Raw genomic sequence first — 22,184 nt, forward strand, 5'->3', positions numbered from 1 at the left:
GAGCTGCACTGCCTCAGACCTGTGTCATCGGCTTTGATGATCCACTTTCATGAAAACTTCTGTACCTTCTCTTGCTGCAGTGAGCCTCATTTTTACCCGAAAAAAACCCAACCTTTAGCTCTTGTTTTGCCATCAGGGTTTTCTCTTTTCAGGGCAAGGTTATGGGAAAAACAAGCGTAAGGAGACATTTAATTTGTTGACACGCTGTAGAGACAACTATGCACAATCAACCAGTTGTACAAAAACACTCTTTACTGTGCAGCCCAGAGCAGAGAAATGATAACGTCAGTTCAATCCTGGATGGGAGGAGAGAAAATGCAGCCACAACACAAATCAAATGCATCAGAACTAAACCTATTACCACTGGTAGGAAGCTTGTTGGTCAAGTTAAACTGTACTGTATTGTCAGTCTAAAAGTTGAAAAATCAGTGCATAAATTATAAAATCCCTTAAAATGTCTATTTTGCTGTGGAGATGATTTTAATTACGTGCAGGAAACAAGGAAACCACCCCAGTTTGTACAGAATGCTGTGCTGCGTCGATCGATTTGAAAGAGTGAGTTTGTTCTGACGTTTGGATGAATATAGTTGTGCTGTTTGTGTAACACCGTTGTGCTGTGCTGTCTGCTGTAGTGCAGAGCGTCACTGCAGCAGCAAACTGAAGTGCGCTTTAGAAGGAGGCCTTGGTCGCCCTCTAGTGACGATGGCAGGCACTAGGTCTGTTTCTGAGCCTCAGCTGATATCTGAGCAGCATCGACAGCTCACTGTATTATTCAGTGGGTGCAGAGCTTTTGACAGAGGCACTAAATGTGAGCAGACCGAGTGATTTGGCATCCAGTACGATGATTTCACATGTACACGGCTGCTCGGATTAAGTCTACATTCTATAGGACACGTGAAGGGAATATCATCTTTAATAATATCCCCATAGAGCAAGAAGCGTGACAAAAAACATAAAAACTTTGACCCCTGAGCACATGTCAGCACTTATAGACTCCTGTCTAACAGTCTAATACACCGGTTTAGAGACATATATTTACATAACAGCACATCATCTCATGTAATCCCACATCCTATTCAACGAATCTGAGAACAAAAGCACATTTTACATTCATGTTGTCTAATTCACACTTGTGCTTCAGATGTTTGAAGAAAAACAAAACAAAACAAAAATAAACACACACACATTAGCTTCCATCAACATGCTGTCTCTATTTTTCTACAAATGAAATGCGGTAACAAGGATGGGGAACTTCTGGCATGTTTTTGCCTCAGCTCCAATAACAGTTTATAGTACCTACAGTGTCTTTTAAATGCGTAGCCAAACCTTCCATGTGCTCAGATTCGTAGATTTGATCATCTTTTTATGTGACACATAAATGGATCCAGGTTAAGTTGCCTCTTTTCTTGTACGCTGTCCAACTTTACTCCGGATTGCTGCGTCCCTATCAGAGAGTCTCAGGGCTTTGCAGCCTCAGCTGGCAGCATGACTGTCCGTGTCCAAGTCTGAGGCCTCTGCCTCATCTGCAGATCCGGTCAGGGATGGGTAAGGCCTCGGCTGGTCTAAGTTGACATAGTTAACCTTCAGACTGATGTAGTGCTCTCCTTCCAAACAGGACAGGATGTGCTGAGTTTCTATAACCAGGCTATTGAAGGAAGGTCTGCACTCAGGCTCCGGGTCCCAACATGTCAGCATGATGGAATAGCTGTGGAATGAATAAATGCCGAAATGAGAGAATGAGTAAGCAGGTGGGTAAACATGTAAGCAGGTAAGTGAACTTGTGAATGATGGTCATTGTGAGATTAAAGATTATATATAAAACTTGTACATATTCACAGAGAACTGAGTGCAGAAACTCAAACGATAAGCTGCTGAGTCTTGTGTAATGTTATGTTGCCACTGTGGCGTGTGATATTCATAGGGTGCATGTGATTCTTACAGCCTATCAGGGCAAAACTGTGGCTGGGGAAGCCGACGTCCCTTCAGCAAGTAGTGTGTGATGTCGTAGGGGTCCACATCTGGATATGGACTGGCACCTCTGGTCAGCAGCTCCCACATTAAGATGCCATATGACCACTAGGAAACAGCGAAGCAATATATTTTAGAAACAAACATGGTAGTTGTAACATGCATTTTTCACGGGGCTGGATGAAGTGCACTCACCACATCAGACTTGGTCGTGAACTTTTGCGTTTGCAGGCTCTCGATGGCCATCCACTTTACCGGCAGCTTCACCCGTTTGTGATCTTGAATGCTGTAGTACTCCTTGTCATAGATGTCCCTCGCCATGCCGAAGTCAGCCACCTTTACTGTAAAGGTTTCATCCAGCCTGAAAAGAGAAGGCATTTTAAGAGTCCATCCTCTCCCAGCTTGTTCCTGTTCAGGTAGCACATCTCTAGACTCAAGGTGTGCTCAAAAGGAGCAAGGTGAACTTTTAATTTACACTAATTTGGAAAAGCAGTGTTGTTAGGCAGCAGTGGTCGTATGAGGGATTTGCCCTGCCCAGGCAGGATGCAGAATTAGTGAAAACAAGAATTATTGCCTCCGCCAAACAGTTGAGTCATCAACTGAGCTCACAGTGACCTTGACCTTTGATCTTAAACCACCAAAATTTAAGCAGTTCATCCTTGAGTCCAAGTGAATGTTTGTGCCAAATTTGAAGAAATTCCCTGAAGGCGCTCCTGAGATATCGTGTTCACGAGAATGGGATGGATGTACAGACGTATGAACACCTGACAACCTGAAAACATGCAGCCTCCGGCCAAAGCTGTTGCTGGCGCAGAGGCATAAAAAGTCAGGAAATGAGACTGGCATCAATTTCCCCACATGTCAAACTATTCCTGACTCTTTATGGGCAAATGAAAGGATCACAAAATACAGGAATGTTACAGAAAATACCAAAGCCTCAAATATTTATCCTCCCTGGCCCTCAGATGGACCATGTAATCTATCTCGCTTTAATATATATTTTTAAAAATAGCTAAAATTGAACTTTTTATTTGGTTTGATCATCAGAGAAAGTTTTTTTTTCATGCATTTAAATTGATAATAATAAAAAGAAAGAAAAATACTTAATGCAAAAGTAATAAGGCATTTTTATTGTGCTTTGGGGGTTTTACTGACTTTGTGAAACTTATTTTTCTGGGCTATAAGTCCTATAGTTGACTGTAGAACAATATCAACCAACACTGTAGTATTTATTTCTTAAGTTAAAGCAACAAAGATATTGAATAACTTAGCCTTTATACATAAGCTAAACTTGCGTTAACCTTAAAACAATTGACAGTGAAATGGCCTTGTGAGGTGTGAATAAGCTTCTCCGCTGACATGTCATGGGCCAGTAATCAGTGGATGATTCACACTTACATGCAGTTACGTGCAGCCAGGTCCCTGTGGACAAACTTTTTCTGGGATAAATACTCCATCCCCTTGGCAACCTGAAGCCCAAAGCCAATCAGGTCTTTCACTGTTGGGTTCTGTGGAGGACAAAGACGTGTTAAACCGAACTGACCCATCCAAAGATTGTCGAAGCAGTAGAACCCAGGTAAACAGAGCGAATATTCACGAGCCTGTCCGTCCAGATAGTTTCATTGTGTAATTTACCCTGTTCTCAGAGCGGATGAAATGACGCACATCCCCATGCTTCATATACGGCAGAACCACCAGAGGGAGCCCTTCTTTAGGCAGCATGATGCCCAGCAGAGACAGTATGTTCGGGTGGTGGAAGCCTTTCATGATGATGCCCTCTCTGAGGAACTGGTCCACCTCCCCTAAATCTGTGATCCCTGTTAACACAATCCATGCTGTTATACAGACCAATCCAACAGCCACGAGCTCGCATACCGCTGAGAAAACAACAAGTCACATACTGTTCAGTGATTTCACAGCACAGTGGGTCTCTTGCTTGTTGCTGTCTATCAGGTATCCATGATAAACCGTCCCAAAGTGGCCTGCAAAAGAAGCAAATGTGGTTATTATGAATATTCCTGCACATAATATGTGGAAGAAAGAACATAATAAACATTATAAAAGCCAAGAGGCCTACCTTTGCCAATAATCTGGCTATCCTCGATCCGGAGCATCTCAGCAGGGATCAGGACATTTTTGACCTCTTCAAGAAGATCAGAACTTAGACTGACCATTGAGATGTTGTCCCGTGGCATTAAAGGAATGGACAGATGATCGTAGCTGGCAGCGTACAGCAAACCTTGGAAGGCCATTCCCCCTGAACCTGATGTTTGACTGGACAGATCGACTGTAACGCACAAGGGAAAGCACACACACAATAAATCTGCTGTACTTAAAAAGAGTTATTATAGTTATTATAATGTCTATGAATGAACTACAATCTATCAATATTTGACCTTTTATTGGTCAGGTTTACTTTACTCATGACGTTTACCACATAGATTATAAATTAACCAAGTATATGCCATGATGTTTTGCATTTCTCTATTTATTTAGCAGTTCCTGTACAATACTTCAAAGATTTATTGAATATATACAGTATATTTAAAGGGTTGTACTTTTGTACTTCATAGGGTTAGTGTGTACAGGGTGAAGAAAAGGGAAGGGAGTGAACAGGTTGAAGAAGTGATTGACAGTTAATATGGATTCACAAATGAACGAATGATTGAATCCGGATGTCCCACCTCGTCTGTAATCACCTGTCGGAGACATGTCTGGCCCGCTGCCTATGCGGTTCCGTGAAAGCATTGTTGATAAGCGATTCTCGATGTTGGCTGAAAGGACACAACGGCTAAATGAGAGTCACCGAACAACAAACTAAAACACACAGCCAGCAGAATACATGGAGAATCTCCTCACCTCGCTTTTTCTTCCTCAGATGGATCATCACGATCAACGCAAGGCCAGCGCCTACCACCAGCGCGGCAATGATGCCCAGCACAATGCCCGCGATCACAGTGTTGTTGTTGCTGTCATCGTTCACTACTGTGCCCACATTATAAACTTCCCCATTCACAAACACCTACAGTAGAGGAACAAATGATTTACTCTTGTTAAACACAGTCAATTTGAAGTGATTAATGTGAAGCTTGATGATTTAAAAGCACAGTCTCTCACCCTGACGGGCAACCCTTCGCTGGGAATAACCAGACCTTTAGGAATCCTGCAGGTCAGCTCATTTAACAGAACCTGGGCGTTGCAGTTCACACCCCCGATGGTCATTATGATCTTCATACATGTGCTCACTGTGTTCAGCTTTCTATGCTGTTACATATGTGGAAAAAAACAAGTTCATATGCATTTTAATGATTACTGAGATTTTAACTCAACAAATTAGTTATATAAATTGGATGCGGAGTGTGTGAGTGTGTGTAAACATACATGCAGCGAAACTTCCGTCTCTCCTGGTTTCAGAAGCAACAATTTGTCTTCGTTTTCAAAAGGGATGACTTTGACGTCGGGATAGTAGTCAAACCGTCTCTTCCAGAGGTTACTTTTTCCGTCCATGTGAATAAATATCTCTCCGTTGTCTGACTTTTCTTCTGGCATTTCCTCAGGAAAAGCAGGGGCCGAGCACTCCATATATGTGGCATTTGTTGCTCCGTTGCAGACCTTAAGTGAAATGGAGTTGAAGTCACAGCTTCTGTCTCAGTTTGGCACAAAAGGAAAGCAACATCTGACTGAACAGTAAAAAGCATCTTCCACACGGACTAAATCAAAGAGTTAACTCACTTGTTGAAGAGATTGCAGGTTGGGATTTTTGGAAATGTACTGAACCACAGTTGTGTGGGCAGAGTCAAGATTCTGACCTTCTATCACCAACTTGGAGCCGCTGTATGACGGTATAAATGATCACGTGAATAATAACACTGACTTGTTTTATGATGAGGTACTTGTAAGAGAATGACTTTATTAATAAGACCAGAGCAGACTGGGGGCAGGGCCTACCTTTGGAAACCGCAGTACGGTTCTACAGAACTTATAACTGGGTTGTTCTTGTAGGAGAACATCTTAGAGGTCGTCACTTGAAAGTTGTCAATGAAGACTTTCACAGGCACCTTCCCGACACCTGCTGCGGTCGCTGTGCGGCAGACGATTGAAGACAAAGTCTCACTTCCTTCAGTAGTACTTAAAGGAACAGAGATCTTAATTATTTAATCTGAACACAGTGACATCAATGTGTTGTAGACTATAGTCGTGTGATAGCAAAAGAAGCAGTCTTCTGTGTTGTTCACCTTTGAATGCTGCACTTTTTGTCAGCAAAGCTGACATTTCTCTGTATCCCAGAATTAAGATATCTTCCTGTCAGTGTAACAGTTGTTCCACCAAACACGGGCCCGTAGTCAGGTCTGATTTCTGTTATGCTCGGCTCCTGGTTAGACAGAGGTGAAATATTTTAACTCTTAACTTAGTGTTACGTTATCATCCACGCAACTAAACTGAAACAGAACTCATTCTAAAACTGTTTCAATTGCACAAAGGGGCTCACCACGAAAGAGAAGCCAGGCGTCTGAGCTGTGCCTTCAATTGAGTAGCGGCCCTCCACTTCCCCCTCATGCACTTCCAGAGTGATGGTAAGGTTCTGGCTCGGTTTGGTTTTTTCCTGGATCTTACATACCAGCCTGTATTGGAGACACAAGGAATAGTATAGATGATGATGACACTTAAGTGATGCAGGAGCTTGTCAGATGTGCAGATGTGGCGACATGACAATAACATTTACAGTGTTCCACCGTAAACAAGAGAAAGCAAAATAATGCAGATCCAGTGATTTCTCCTCTCAGATTTGAAAGTTTTGTTTTTGAATACTTCTATGATACAATACAAAGTCTGAAAATACTGTATATTAATTAAAAACCACATTTTGTTAACCAGTATTTTTTTCATGAGTGTCTGCACACTGGACTTCAGCTCCCAAATCATTTTTATTAGACTGAGGAAGTCAATGTTGTAACTGTGCCGGGTCATCAGACAAATGACCAGCATGACCCTGAGTAAGGGATGTACTGTATATAGAAACTTCACTGGTTACATCATGCTGATGCAATTATATGTACAATTTATGATAGTACTCGTTGCACAAAATACATTAATACAGACACAATAAAGTATATAGAAAAATTACAATAAAAAATTGTGTAAAAAATATATTCCTGAAAAAGAGAATTACAGTGTAATATGATAAGACTATACATTTATTGTGGTCTATTAATGGACCACATTTAATAAGCACTTGTTTTATAGAAACTGATGAAATTTAATTAGACAAAATCTAATAGAGTAGGGAGTAAAAAAATGTACTTTATATAAAGACTAGCCAAGCACTATCACAAAACATCAAAAACACTATCAAAAACATTTTAATGAATCCAACATTTCAAATCTAATGAATCTAGATATCAAAATCCTCATCAAGACCATTGGGACACAAAGTAGATCCACGTTGGAGGAGTAGAGATTAATAAAGTAGCAGTAGTAGTCTATCTATCTATCTAGTTATGGATCCATTTCTTAGAATTCAAACTAATTAACGTCACTCATGTTTAGTTGACAGTGTCCATCACTTCCAGCATACGAATGCTGAGAAAATGAGCAGTATGTGAATGAAAGGACTGTGTGGACATGTGCTACTCACACTTCACTACTGCTCTTTTCAGGCAGGACCGTACACAAGGTCCCGGAGCCCACCGTGACAATGTGGGTTTTGCCGCTGATGATGGCAGGCCGCAGAGGAGACTGAAACTCCCAGCCGCACAGTGTCACTTCTGTCTCGCCGCCAGCTGGTTCCATCTTTGGGAAGAACTGCAGACAAAAAAAGGGGGTTTCATTGAGAGCAGCAATCAGCGTCTCGGTAAAACCATTTGATTACTCATGGCATTAAAACTTCATGCAGTGGCTAATCAGTTACACCTAGCAGCAGACCTACCTCTGTGATGACGGGTGCACAAGAGTTTTTGTTCCACTCCGAGTCACACTCATGCTGCCTGGAGCAGATTCCTGAACACCAGCCACAGTTCATGAAGCGTGGAGCCATCAGACACATGGAGCATGTCATAAAATGTGCACACCCCGGTCCTGCAGAGGGCACCTTGAACATCTGGACCAGGTGGGGAGGAAGACGTGGGTGCGGTAAGTCAGAGGCAGCAGAGGCCAAAGAGTCAAAAGATAAGCAGGAAAACATGGATTATGCTGCTGCTATGCTATGGCTAACCACGGCTCTGCAGTGTCATTTAAGTTCTGGGTACTAGAAGAGATCTCACCCTCTCCTACAGGAGGTGACACAGCCATACAGTTGAGCCTTTCATAACTCAATTCATCACGTTTCTGGTACTTTTTGTACTTTATCTCTGTAATTCTAAGATGTATCTGTGTCCTTTGTTACTGAAATGATTACAGTGCATGGGGTGTGGCAACTTCCACCCTTGCATCTATTATCCAACATTTATCCGGTGACAATGGCCCACCTATTCAAGGTTGACCACACATGTGTTTGCCTTATTTCTTTGTCCAATTTGACTCTAGTGCAGACACAGTGGTGCCGAAACATTGGTCTGTTTCCACTGTTAAAGGCTACAAATCAATCCACTCCATCAATCTTTTTCCACTTAAAAGCAAAGCAGTGCCTGCAATGTTATAAAATGTACCTTATTTCCAACTACAAAGAGAAGTGAATCTTCTGAGTACACCGCTGCTGTCCTGGACACTCGGGCTCCTTCCAAAAAATAGTTGGCAAAAACGATAGGCCTGTATAGAGAGAGAATCACCTAAAGCAGACAAAACAGAGTGGTAAGGTTTTTCATTTTAGGGAGTCTTTCTTCTGAAAATATACACATGTTAAGTTTAGACATTTGAAATAATGTTTATTATGAGTATTGAACAAAAAAAGGCAATACTTCTATATCCGGTACTGTATAATGCAAACCTCATAGAGCACAAGCACACCACATGATGGCTATTTTACCGTCAGGCATGTTTCTACCTGCAGTATCCGTCCATCTGAGGTACCAAAGTGGCCCAGAGTGTGATTCCCAATAGTGGTGACCAGGAGAGCGGTGAAAAGGACATCTCTCATCTGCCTGTTGAAGAGGTCCAGTCTGTAGTACGGCTTTGACACCAGAGTGGCTTTGTGTCTGCATGTGTCATTACCTTCAGAGCTCTGCACAAGAAACACATCCAGAGCAAGTCAGGCATGGGAGATGATCTATAGTATCCGCCTCTGTCAGCATCAGACTCCCTCTAAACACACACGCACGCGCTCGTATATTCTTGTGCGTAAGAGAGGAAGAGGGGTAGAGAGAGGGGCAATTCTAATTCATTCATTTAGGCAGGAAGTGCTCCAGCCTTGCCTCAAGTCAGAGTAACAAGCTGTGAGAGGAACAAGGTCATAAAAACAGCAGCTCCATATGTTGACTTGGTGACTGTTCCTCAAATACAGAAACTGGACTTTCCGTACTTTTGCACACATACAACAGCAGATGACATTTGTGTGGACAGTTAGCAGAGCATCATTTACTTTGGTTAAGAGTAGTAAAGCAGACAAAGTAATAATTAAAAAAACAACAACAAAAAGAAAGGATATGTTAAACTAATAGTAAACATTCCACTGTGAAGCTGACGTGCCCCAGCATGCCCCTGTTTGCTTCCCACTGCCCCATATTCACCGTCATTTGATCTTTTCAGTCACTTTGTATCCCAGCATTTCAGGCCTGAACACACACGGTATCCAAGTTGTTTGATTGCACACACCCAGTTCTAGAAACACTGAACTTGAACTCAGGCGGTGCTTGACACTAACTGTTGCAACCATCATTTCTACTCTTTCCTTCCGACCCCTCAGCTCTTCAGCATTCTACCTATTTCCTGCTCAGATAACATACGTAGAAGCCAGGCACGGTCCAACACTGTCCCTCCCCTTCAAATTCCTCCTTTTTATCAGCAGGATTTATAACTTGTGTTTGTTGGCACACATCCCTGTAGGTGATGGCTGTGAGAGCTCAAAGGACACAGTTTGAACCCCATAAAAGGAAACAGGCCACACCTTTATTATTTTGTTGGGAAAAACGGCCAAATGCTCTCTTCGATGGCGGCGTTCTGACAGTGAGCTCTGCCTGTTATTTCAGGATTTAACCTTCCAAGCCACCTTAACTTTCCAACACCTTTTCTCCTCTGGTAGCTTATCAGTTAAGGGGTCTAATCATTAAGCCTTTTATCTTGAAATACATATCTGCGCTTAAGTTGCCACCCTTTCACCGGGAAAGACTGAAACTTAGCTGAGAAACGGTGTGGCAATGCCCAGGTCACACTACTGACTCATCCGCCCCTCCCAGTTCTCTCATCTGGCCCCGCTCTCTCACACACCTTCATCAGAGTTGCCACAGGCATATAATATTCCAGCAGTCAAGATTTACTTTATGTGCTAACTGCAGTGTCTCTCACAATATGCTTATTGCTCAAGACAACATAAAACTGTAAGCTTAATGATAAACTACGTCGTTCCGATCCTAGGTGACTTAATTACACAATGTTTGTCTGGATAGGTCACTTCCCGTCTGGGGACCTTTGTACCATTCCTCTTCTCTGATGACAGGACAGGATATATATATATAAAAAAAGAATTACTCACTTCATGTGGGCAGCTCTCGAGCGGCTGGAAGTGACGTAGACCTCTGGACAGCTGCTCTGGACCTGACTTGCAGCAGGCCTCCACACCTTCATCAATTGCATGGTTCACTTTAGTCAAAGGGAAGGCACAGAGGGCCGAGTTTTTCTGAGGCTCACCGTGCTCGTTCACCTCGGCGAACACCCCGAACAGAAGGTCCTCTGTCTCGGCCACCCTCAGCTCGTCTGCCAGGTCCTTCCCCACTTGCCCAAAGTGCGCCGCCTGCAGCCCGTTGTACACAATGTCCCTGAAAGCCTCTCTCCTTCTCCTCCTGCGCTTTGGGTCGTACCGGCACTCCAGGACCACCTCTCTGTACATCCACACCTCTGGGATTAAAATCGGCAGTCGTCCCAGACGAGTCTGAAAAGCTGAATTGCTCTTTGATGGATTTTCTCTCTGCAGGGACAGGAAGTAGACGTAGTCCTTGGTGGAGAAGCTGTAGATGTAATCAATCTTGTACGAGTCCCTTAGGCCGGGGAGCACCGTCAGCCCATTCATGACCATATGAAAGCCATCTTCGGTTGAAAGCGGCCTCATCACTGATATTGACCTCCTTGGATACCTCTGTGCTACTTTGTCATTGACAGAAGCCGCCACAAAGAAGAGCGATGTGGCTGCCTGTTCAACAATGGTGACTTTGGTGCCAAGCGGGCTGGCCAGACAGTCTGGACAGAAGGTTGGAGAGTTCTGCTCCTTTTTGTATAAACACTGAGGCTCCGGCTGTGCTGAGCTAACATCAATGAAGTAACAGATCCCATGCTGACTACTCCCACAAATGTACAAGTAGGGCATAAGAAATCCAGCAGGATCCAAAAGCAGAACCTCATTGTCTGTATCAACTGGATCCCCAGGATCTGGTTCTATGTCACAAACCTGACAGGTTTCACAGTCAGGACTGCCAACAGGTCCAGTTTTCACCTCCCATATTTTTCCCATCGTGTAGTCGACTGCTGTTATTACATTCTGGCATGCGACATACATCTGTGGCTGGTGCGAATCCAAGTTCACAGCTATGTTCTGTATGGGTTTGTCTGTTTGGAAGTGGGGGAGGGAGTATTTTACAGTGAAATCCACCAGCTCGCGTGGAGTAGAAGGACATGTTTGTTGTCCTGAGGCAGTCTGTGTCTGTATCCATATGCATACTGTCAGCAAGACGGCCCACGTGACCATCTCCACGTCACAGTCCACCGTGATTGTTTGCTACCTATAAGATACTCGCCTCAAAGGGAACATTCTGGAGAGCCAGCAGGAGCTCTGTGAGGGAAAAGCAGAGAAGGGAAGCTGAGATTTAACAGCAAGCAGTAACATTGTAGACCCACATTCAACAGAGATTCACTGCTTTTGAAGTGGAGGTGGATACTGTAAACATTTGAGCTTGTCTAAACTGAGAAATACAGCATGAGGAACTGAGGAAAGGGGAAAAAGTAGCAGCTGCTTTTTTCTCTCCGAACCCCGTGATTAAGCGGCTGCTGTTTTTTAAAGCGAGGCATCTACGATGAGACTTGACACGCACGGATGTGGCATATAACTGTGAAACTTACAAAGCTGATAAAGGCAGTGGGAAACATAACAAGTTTGTAGAGTGAAGATAAAATCAACTGTGGGCAAGACATGACTTGCTGCAACATGTGGAGCAACCATGGAAATGTTCAGGCCTCCAGAGCCATACATGGAATAAACAGTAGAATAACTAAGCCTTTTCAGGAAGAAACACACTTACTGGCTTCTCATTATGCAAATAATTCATTAAGTATCCTGCATTCCCCATTTTAAAACACCACCAGGTGATGGACAACTATTTAAAAGTTTCAAAACAAAGAAGAACATACACTGCTCCGGCGAGAGAGACCATTAAAGTGAAGATGAGTGTAGTTAGGATCATTTGTATTGACGATAACTGATGAAATGATATCTGATAGCTGTGCAGGAAGGCACAGCAAAGCTGATGAGCTGATAATTAAAAGTGAGTTCAGTCATTCATTAACATGGACCAATGGCTGCTACAGATGTCCTCCACAAATATATATATACGTGGAAATCATCTTACCTGGCTTGGAGAGAGGGGCGGGGGCTGCCTCTGTGATTTGTCCAACAGGCTGAAAACGTGAATCCTTCGCGAGGTAAATTTCCTGCGTTAGTGAAGCTCCACTCACTGACCTGCAGCAGCGCACTCACCTGACAGCTGCGGACTCCCACTGGCACGCAGCTGATACTGACAAGAAGTGTATGAGACAGCTGCTGCAGTCTACAGACGAAAACAGGAAGTCACCCTCGCCTTCAAAATAAAAGCGCGCCAGGAAAAAGGCCTCACGGGGGGAGTGCGTGATGATTAACGCTTTCAGCAAGAATTGGATGAATCATCAAATATGACACCTGTGTGGTTGATTTTATTGTATTTCATTTCGTTTAATAGCAATAATGGTGAGATATGATAAAAACTAGCCAAGATAAGTAAGAAATATAATAAAATAAGAGAGGATGGAAATGAGTTTGAAAAGCTTTGGAAATTATATTATCATTATTATGGAATTGTCACAATCACATAATTGTATATATATCATGAAAACCATGAGCATTGTGCAATTAAATATGTGCAGAAGTAATGAGAGTTATAAAATTAACGGCCTGCATAATCATTTATAACACTGCAATATTTGTACTGCAACAAATAAAGACAGAAATCTTACAATAAGTTCAAGTCTGTTGTAAAACCCTTGAATTTGAGCAGAACTGTGTGGTTTTAAATAAAAGGCCTGTTAAGTCAAACTGACCCCATGCCCTGGCAGCAGTTTCACCTACTTGCATAAAGGCCACTCAGCAAACGTTGCAACATGTTGCGCAGTCAGAGATTTCAGCTTTATTTTGAAAGCCGAGGACCGAAAATGCTGTCGTCATTCTGACTTGCTTGACTGTGGTATTCTTCAAGTGGGTGCTGTCCTGTTAAGCCGCGCCCGCAATGAGGAAGTACGAAGTATAGTTGCGAAATCCGACCACTTCAAAAATATCCTCTTCGCTTCCTTCCCCAGGAGATCTATCATATCTCCAACTGCAGCTCTTTTCCACTCGGGCGTCACTGTGTCAAATTCAATGGAAAAACCTCCTCACCTTTCAGTGCAGGCTGCTCTATCTGCGCCGGTGGGATTTTGGCCAAAAATGCATTACTTTCAGATGAGGAATGAAGCCAGTCCTCAGACACAGGCAGTCCCAGCCAGGAAGCTATGAGAGGAATGTGTTCGCTCTGGGTTCAGACCACCTCGTGTAACGCAAGCAATGCCACTTTAGATATGAAAATGTTGCAGACACTCATTAGCAATTGAGCCATAATGTATAAAACGAGGCAACCCATCATCGCTCATTTCCAAACAGAAATGTTGCTGACATGAAACATCCAGAAGTTAAACATCTACCACTGAATCCAAAGTTCAGTAATCACAGACTGTTTGAAGAGCCTGTGTTGCTTTATCCCTCTGCAGGAAAAAGCACTTCAGAGTGTCATTCTTCACACTTTCACTGCTTTCAAACCTCTAACCACAAAGACCCTGCATCATTAGCCTTTGTGTTGCAGAGAGGAGTTTGACAAGCAAACTGCAGCAGCACTGAGGCGAAAAGAGTGGTGTGACACAGAGAAAGCTGTCTGGATCTGAGCTCGCTGTGGACTCGCTTATCGAACAGACGATCAAAAACAACAGTGTGAAGGACATCACATCCAGTCCTTGAGCTTGCGTCTGTCCCTGTGTCACTCACTAAGGACAGGGGCCACATAGATAGATAGATAGATAGATAGATAGATAGATAGATAGATAGATAGATAGATAGATAGATAGATAGATATACTTTATTTATCCCAAGCTGGGAAATTGCAGAATGTATATGCAGCACACTGAGGCATGCAGCTTGGATTTAGACTTGGCCCATACAAGGAGCATTTTGTGTCGTTATCAAGAAGGATAATCTCCAGAGATATATTAATGTCTGAGCTCAAATTCCCAGACGAGGGTTTAAAATAAACGGCCATAAATTGGGTTATTTCCCACAAGTGAAAGAGCTTTGTGGTTTCAAATATTATTTCTTTATTGATTATAGGCTTGGCTATATGGCAGTTCTATCCTTTTAATAAAAAGAAATAAAAAAGAAAGACAAATACTTAATGAACTAAGTTTGAAAATATTCAGTATTCAGTGGTTATTAGCAATGAATGAATGGATGTGATGATGCATTCACAGTTCTTATGTAGTGTCGTAAATGTAAGCGCTGTGTCTCTCTTTCCGGGAATACAACTTGGACACTAAACCTGTTATGTAGGTCATGATTTTTGGGAATTTTGGCTAAATCAGCAGCTGATCACAACAGAGCATTCGCACACATCTTTTTGTGGTATCTAACGCCTACTGACATGTTTTCCAATCTAGAGAGAACGATGAGGGAGTACTGATCCTCAGAGTATAATCTAAAAAGAAAGATAAACACGAAATAGCTGGACAGTGACAATTTGACCTTAGTAACAGCTTGTGTTGAAAAAGCTAAGTGCTGAGTGCTTTAGGATAGAATACAGGCTAATTCCACTCATCATATTGACTCTGATTCCAGGTTCCTCTCTAGAAATTGTTGTCTTGAAGTTGTTTGTTCCTCATTCACACACCACAATGAGTTTAGTGGTTTGCCTTCTTGCTGCCTCTACTTGATATGTAATGATGAATCATTTCGTGTCACTCCTCAGCATGCACTACTTTCTTTGGGAAGGGATTTTTTTTTTCACCACACTGAGCTTGTTGAAATGAATGACAAACACATTAAGCAAGAGAGGGAGAAGGGTGGATCACTGTTATTGTCACCATGGCAAAGATCCCCTCCAGACATGTTTTAAGACATGTAAAAAAAATACTCTGTGATGAATAATAATTTAATGTGGGTTTTGCACACAAAAAAGTTCAGCTGACTAGTTGAAGACATGCCTAAAATCCCATCTAATGCTTCTCCCTCATTGCAAAGCTCTTCCTCATTGTAGCATGAGAGTGTATATATACAGCATGTGTAAGTTTTATATTGGACTATATTTGTGTGATGAATTTCTGTTGCTCAGAATTAACAAATAATGACTTTATGTGATTAGCTCACACTTAAAAGATCATCAGTTCACAGTTTCTTCATATATAGATCAATATGTGATTAAGTCAGTTGCCCCTTTGGCAACTGACTGTGAAAAAGTAAAAGAGTAGTAAAATAGAGCAGTTCATTGAATACACTTTTGATTGGAAGTGAACTTTAAGTTATCATACAAGACCAGTTCTCATAAATATCTGCAAAACGGTTTTTAAACACCAGAAAATCACATTTATTTCCATTTACACCAGCAGAGTTTCAACAGTAATCACAAGTTTAAGTCTGACTGTCAGTTCTTTCAGTTTTACCTTACAACCCACATCCTGTTTATTATACTGATGTAGTTGGACAGCAGCAGTGTGTGGTTAAAAAGTGGATTAACAGTCCTGTGTGACCCTCTAGTGGCCGTAGTCTGAAAGTGCGCCTTGACACCAGTAAATCCAGTAAAACGAAAGTGAAATACTTTATTCAAAACTGTCATCTCAGCGTTCAGCAGTCCAGATTCGCTTTCTGTTGCCGGTTTGACCTGCTCGGTCACTGTTGGAGGGTCTTTGTCCTGCTGATTCCTCCCTTTAAACCGATCATCTCTTGTTGGAAATCAACATCTGCAAGTGCATCATGTCGGAAATCGATGAGAGATTCTACTCCAGGCAGCTGTAAGTAGTCCACATACTCATGAGGGGTCCGTTTAACTGCACGCGCTGCCGGCCCACACGTTCAGCTGCTCTTTCAACTGCACAGGTATGTTCTGGGTCATGACGCCATGTATCGGATGGGCACAGCCAGCGTCCTCATTGCAGGCATGCGGGGTCTTGGAGTGGAGATAGCCAAGAATGTGATTTTGTCCGGTGTGAAGTCCGTCACGATCCAGGATGAAGGCCGGACAACGTGGGCCGACCTCTCCTCTCAGGTAGTGCACCTGTGGTGTTCATCTGCTCGAATAATATACGCTAATAGACATTTTAGCAGATGGACGTGTCAGATTTGAACTCACAGACAAGGCTCTAAAGTACAACTTCCTGTTAGAGCAACAGCAACATGCAGAACTTGTCAAGTGTAATTATCCTGTTAAAGTGTATTATTATGTATTTATTTATTGTCAACAACAACTCGCTTGTCTATATGTCGTCAGATTTTAGATGCTATTATGGCAATAATAAAATATTATTACATCATTAAAAAGGCGTTAATGATTAACTTTTTAAATGTTATGTCAGCTACTACATAAGTAATATAATAACTGTCTCAATTTAACACATCACTCATCATAAATAAAGGTTAATAACTTTGATCTTATGTGTAGAAAAGCAGATAATTATGAATGGTGAGAATGTGATTATGATTGTAAACAGCTTTTTCAAAGGAAGTCAGTTTACTTTCACTATTGAGCACATTAAGTCCCCTCCCTTTCTGCAGCACATTATTACCATGAAAGTGTTGTAAGTAGCTGCTCAGGCTTGGATGATAAAAATTCTGTCAAAGAAATTGAAATTCCTACCATTTCATAACAACTGAACCCAACTCAGCGCTGTGCATCCAGTCAAAAGCTCCAGAGCATTGCACAGCAGGTGAATATTGTGTTGAGACTGTTTCTTCAACCTGTGATTTCATTTTCGCGCCAGTTTTTCCTGAAGGAGTCCCATCTTGGTCAGAACCGAGCCACGTGTTCCCTGCAGCAGCTGTCTGACCTGAACCCACGTGTGCAGGTGTCGGCCCACCCTGGACCACTGCACGATGACCTGCTCCTGCAGTTCCAGGTACGTCGCTGCAGTGCCAACATGTTGATGCCCATTAAAGATGAGATTACGTAACCATATGATTAGCTGCTGTGTCTGTCTTAAGATCCCTGCTCCTTAAAAAATCCAAACTCTGTGACTATTAAAGTTTACACATCACAGTTGTGTAAGTTTGTACACTGGAACATGATTGGTTTACAACTAGACACCTTAGACTCAGATTTAAGGTGATTTAAGGACTTCTAGTGCAAAAAAGCAATAGAACAACACACAAAGCACTTTTCTGAGTGGAGGCTTAACTGTCGTTATTCAGGTGGTGGTCCTCACCAACTCCTCACTGGATGATCAGAAGCGCTTTGGTGAGCTCTGCCATTCACAGGGAATCAAGTTCATAGTGGCAGACACCAAAGGACTGTGCGGGTAAGTGGGCAAGACAAACTGTCAAAGACCTGACTGAACATATTTAATAAATCGTGGAAGGAAGAGGCGAACCCCTCTGGTTGATTTGCAGTCAGCTGTTCTGTGACTTTGGGGAGGAGTTTGAGGTCTTGGACCGGAATGGAGAGAAGCCTGCGTCGGCCATGATCCAAAGAATCTCCAAGGTACTGCCCTCCTTTTGTTTTATGTTCCTGGCATATTCTAGTTTTGGTTTTATTTTAGACTTTTAGATTTTATTTTTCTGTTGCAAAATTACAATAAACGAACCTCGATACCTTACTGCTAAAAAACAAAACTGAAATGACTTTAACTATTTTTGTAACCAAGCAATATCATTCATTTTTATTTAGTTTCAGTCTCCGATGATTTATTTTCACTTCCTGTTTTGATTTTGTTTAGTCACAGTTTCCGAAAATAACCCTGCCACCACAGTCACCCACTGTATTTACCGATTTCAACACCTCCTCCTGCTGCTAAGAGTTGTGCTGGATCACACTCACACTATAGAGTTGTCAGTTCACTTAACCTGCATGACTTTGGACTGTGACAAAACATCTAAATATGCACAGGTGGAAAAAATAACCTCCACACAGAAAGAAAAAACGCAGAACTTTAAATAATTCATGATCCGAATGTCTTTTATTTCTAAATAAGAAAAGAAAAAAAAGCTTATTTGAACGTTATTGCTATATTTCACTTTATTTTAGGAGAATCCTGGATTGGTGCTCTGCACAGATGACCGGAGTCACGGGTTTTCTGATGGCTTCAAAGTTTCCTTCTCTGAAGTCCGAGGCATGACAGAGCTCAACAGCATCGGCCCCGTGGAGATTAAAGTCCACGGTTAGTGTCACTCTGCCACACAGTGTGGCCATGAGCCACGCTGCAGCTGTCCGCATGCCACACTCAGAATTTAATAGCTGTAATGAGAATTTGTCTGTGTCCGTATCCGTATGTGGTTTATCACCTCTATCACCAGGCCCGTACTCCTTCAGCATTGGTGACGCTTCAGCCTTTTCTGAGTATGAATGTGGTGGAATAGTGACGGAGGTTAAACAGCCCTTCAAGATAAATTTCGTAAGTAGCAGCACTTTGTTTTAGTTTTGCTGATTTTTGAGAAGGTCTAGCCTTTGTCAATAAGATGACTGCGACACAAATTGCAGAAACCATTCTGTGAGGCTCTATTGGACCATCAGCTACTGATCAACAGCGATTATGGAAAAATATCGAGGCACCACACCCTGCATTTGGCTTTCCAAGCCCTCCATAGCTTTGTGAAGAAAGAACAGCGACTTCCTCTTCCTCAGTCTCAGGTCAGTGAAGGTTACAGGAAACTGCAGCCCACATTCAGTGAAATATACAGAATGAGCCGTGAGTTAAAAAAAAATAAAAAATCAGGCCACAGACTTCTCACTTCTTGATTCATCCGATGCAGACAGATGCAGATGTCCTGCTTGACATGGTGAGAGAGCTGAATACGGTCGCTCAGCTGGAGAAGCTGGATGAAGCCGCTGTGAGAATCCTGTCCTGCACAGCTCAGGGTGACTTGGCTCCTGTGAATGCTTTCATTGGAGGCATCGCTGCTCAGGAAGTTATTAAGGTGAGGTTGATGCCTTTAACATTCGCTACATCATTCAGATTTTGATGGAGCAGACACCACTATTGTTGCATTGTATGTATTAATTATACACAGCTTAGCTCTTACTGCGTGGTGGTAGTGCATGTAGCTGACTGCATTTTTGCTGTGTGCACTCTGTAACGTTCCTGCAGGCATGTAGTGGGAAATTTACGCCTCTTCAGCAGTGGCTATATTTCGACGCACTGGAGTGCCTCCCTGAAGAGAGGGACCAACTGGCAGAGGGCCCCCCTCCAGCTGTATGTTAAGAGATTATTTCATTTAAACAGTTCTATCGATAAGGACCATCCAATCAGACTTCATATGTAAATTCACCATGTTTTTGTTTTCCTCTCTGTCAGAAACGCACGAGGTACGATGGACAGATTGCTGTGTTCGGGTCAGCGTTCCAGGAGAAGCTGGAGAGGCAGAAGTATTTCCTGGTGAGGGCAGGTTTGGGTATTTGTCCAGCAGGGGGCACACTCTGCTTTGGAAACCAGGAGCTCCATCTGTGTTTTCCTTTGATCTTGTCTGGTGTTCATGATGGCACATGCAGGAAATGGCTGTGATTCAGGTGGCATTTCCTGCCAGCGTTGACCTCTTGGTGTGCAGGGACTGTTCAACAGTGCCAAGCCCTTTCTCTGTTTCCTTTAGCAGTGCTATTTTTCTCTGTTGTTTACGGGTGTGTGTGTGTGTGTTTGAGAGAGAGTGCATGCATGTGTTTGTTTTATCACCGCATATCAGGAAGTAAAACAAGTAACATGCAACAACAGATGACTAGTTCTCTCCACATTGTAAAATAATGCTTTTTATCTGTAAAACAGAATGATATAACATATGATGATATTTACCTGCATTGCACAAGCTGATGCACATTTACACAGCCTGTCTTTTAATTTTTCAAGGTTGGAGCTGGCGCTATTGGCTGTGAGCTTCTGAAGAACTTTGCCCTGATTGGGCTCGGTGCTGGAGAAGGAGGACATATCACTCTAACAGACATGGACTTCATAGAAAAATCCAACTTGAACCGACAGTTCCTGTTCAGGTCTCAGGATATTGGGGTGAGAAAACACACAGCACCTCGTCTAGTAGTGAAGAATCTCACGTGCAGTGGTGGCAGAAGTATTCACATCCTTGACTTCAGTAAAAGTACTAATAACACACTGTGAAAATATTGAAACTAATAGTGCATTCAAATCCCTACACAAGTAAAAGTATGTGAGTATTATCTACAATACTTGTAGATGTAATTATCAAAAGTAACAGTGCTCATTGTGCAGTAAAATGGTCCCTGTCAGTGTTTTTCTATTATTTAAGATGTTTTTGGATTCATATTACTGCAGCATTAATGTGTCTGTTACATTTTACTGCTGCACATGTTTTGGTTATTGCTTGGTTATTGCCTATTTTAACTACTTAACAAAGCAGTTTAAACTACAGCAATGCATCATATTCAATAATCATCATATGTTTGTAGCCTAGCTGTCCTGTGAGAACCACATATCCCTAAAAAGTAAACTGTTCGTGAGCTCAGAACGTTCTCAGCTTTCATTTTCCAGCTAGTCCCAGAGGGCTTTTAAATAATATATTGATGTTAAGAAGGAGAATTTTCTCAACCCATAAAAGAACACTTAATCCTTCAGTTCGTCAGAAAAGTCACCGCAACTGGAGATACGTGTTTTTTGCTGAACAGGAAGCAGGGATGAAAATTTGTAATCTGAAAAGTTGCTAGTAACTAAAGCTGTCAGACAAATGTAGTGGAGTAAGAAGTTTTTTTTTTTTTTCCCCCTCTGAGGTGTAATGGAGTAGTACCTCAAATGTGTACTTAAGTACAGTACTTGAGTAAATTTACTTCATTGCATTCCACCACTGCTCGCGTGCCGCCGTAGCTAACTGGTTCTTGTGTGATCTGGTTAAGTGGAAGGGTCGGAGGGCTTCGCTAATGGGGGACAGGTTGGGGGGTGAACGTATTGTGACAGTCTGAGGTACACATGTGTCAGATTACACACAGCTGCCGAGTTCTGTGATTTGTGGCTGTTTTGCTTTGCAGTTTACTTTAGGAGCATGCCAGACAGTTGATCGCTCATGTCTGAGTAAACAACTACCAGTGTCTAAACAAGTTACATAACACATAGTTGAGCACAGTTAGTGGGCATGTTGAAAAAAATCTTCAACTGCTCTGAAAGTCTGGTGAGAAATGTGCTGGTGCTGCTGTTATATAACAGAAGAGCAGTGAAATGCTCAGAATATAGCATCTTGACAGTACAGTAGGCAGTGTGAGTTATTAATTAAAATGATTCATTTTTATAGAAAGATCCAATAACACATCTGGATATAGATTTTGTATAAAATAGCATTTTATGCAGGTCTTCTTGCATCTGTCATAGCCACTGTTGTTTGTATTGGAGTTTGCCTACAACGCTCACGTACATCATCTCCCAGAACACACCACCCATTTGCTCATGTGTCCGCTAACAGAAACCAAAATCGGACGTTGCTGCCAAAGCAGTGCGAGAGATGAACCCACAGATGAACATCACGGCTCACCAGAATCGTGTGGACCCCGACAGTGAAGGCGTGTATGACTACAGCTTCTTCAAGGGTCTCGATGGAGTGGCTGCAGCCCTCGATACCGTAGAAGCCAGTGAGGGGTCTTACTTTACTTCATTAA

General features: G+C 42.4%; 2 protein-coding genes across 3 annotated transcripts in view; one reads left to right on the forward strand and one right to left on the reverse strand.

Annotated features, from left to right (window-relative positions):
* Positions 1 to 232: 232 nt before the first annotated feature.
* LOC121621324 (macrophage-stimulating protein receptor-like) lies at positions 233 to 12,811 on the reverse strand. 2 transcript variants are annotated; one of them, XM_041957760.1, is made up of 21 exons: positions 12,675 to 12,811; positions 10,592 to 11,881; positions 8,948 to 9,124; positions 8,613 to 8,732; positions 7,895 to 8,065; positions 7,604 to 7,770; positions 6,458 to 6,590; positions 6,204 to 6,340; positions 5,917 to 6,096; positions 5,701 to 5,800; positions 5,350 to 5,580; positions 5,086 to 5,232; positions 4,828 to 4,990; positions 4,668 to 4,742; positions 4,046 to 4,255; positions 3,870 to 3,950; positions 3,604 to 3,785; positions 3,367 to 3,476; positions 2,164 to 2,329; positions 1,940 to 2,076; positions 233 to 1,705 (listed from the first exon to the last, which is right to left on the reverse strand). In XM_041957760.1, the coding sequence occupies exons 2-21, from the start codon at positions 11,795 to 11,797 to the stop codon at positions 1,474 to 1,476; spliced, it is 4,125 nt and encodes a 1,374-aa protein (XP_041813694.1). In that variant the 5' UTR covers positions 11,798 to 11,881; positions 12,675 to 12,811; the 3' UTR covers positions 233 to 1,473. The 2 variants fall into 2 exon arrangements, with proteins under 2 accessions (XP_041813694.1, XP_041813686.1); XM_041957752.1 differs by having other exon boundaries at positions 4,653 to 4,742.
* Positions 12,812 to 16,207: 3,396 nt separating this feature from the next.
* Positions 16,208 to 22,184, forward strand: part of uba7 (ubiquitin-like modifier activating enzyme 7) — a 35,524-nt gene continuing 29,547 nt past the window's right edge. The window contains exons 1-13 of the mRNA XM_041946131.1: positions 16,208 to 16,383; positions 16,469 to 16,637; positions 17,350 to 17,484; positions 17,777 to 17,883; positions 17,975 to 18,065; positions 18,609 to 18,741; positions 18,878 to 18,975; positions 19,062 to 19,211; positions 19,334 to 19,498; positions 19,669 to 19,773; positions 19,876 to 19,956; positions 20,419 to 20,574; positions 21,992 to 22,157. Of these exons, the coding sequence (XP_041802065.1) occupies positions 16,346 to 16,383; positions 16,469 to 16,637; positions 17,350 to 17,484; positions 17,777 to 17,883; positions 17,975 to 18,065; positions 18,609 to 18,741; positions 18,878 to 18,975; positions 19,062 to 19,211; positions 19,334 to 19,498; positions 19,669 to 19,773; positions 19,876 to 19,956; positions 20,419 to 20,574; positions 21,992 to 22,157 (1,594 nt within the window). The 5' untranslated portion in view covers positions 16,208 to 16,345. The remainder of the gene's footprint in view (positions 16,384 to 16,468; positions 16,638 to 17,349; positions 17,485 to 17,776; positions 17,884 to 17,974; positions 18,066 to 18,608; positions 18,742 to 18,877; positions 18,976 to 19,061; positions 19,212 to 19,333; positions 19,499 to 19,668; positions 19,774 to 19,875; positions 19,957 to 20,418; positions 20,575 to 21,991; positions 22,158 to 22,184) is intronic.

The sequence above is a fragment of the Chelmon rostratus genome, chromosome 2 (genome assembly GCF_017976325.1).
Source record: "Chelmon rostratus isolate fCheRos1 chromosome 2, fCheRos1.pri, whole genome shotgun sequence".
Classification (NCBI taxonomy): domain Eukaryota; kingdom Metazoa; phylum Chordata; class Actinopteri; order Chaetodontiformes; family Chaetodontidae; genus Chelmon; species Chelmon rostratus.

Bases quoted from the DNA above. Each gene is read 5' to 3' on its own strand.
- LOC121621324 (XM_041957752.1), bottom strand. From the start codon at position 11,797: ATGGTCACGTGGGCCGTCTTGCTGACAGTATGCATATGGATACAGACA. The intron at 6,591-7,603 runs GTGAGTAGCACA...TCTCCAATACAG, and splicing joins GAAAAGAGCAGTAGTGAAGT to GCTGGTATGTAAGATCCAGG. The intron at 5,801-5,916 runs GTAGGCCCTGCC...ACCGTCATACAG, and splicing joins CCGTACTGCGGTTTCCAAAG to CGGCTCCAAGTTGGTGATAG.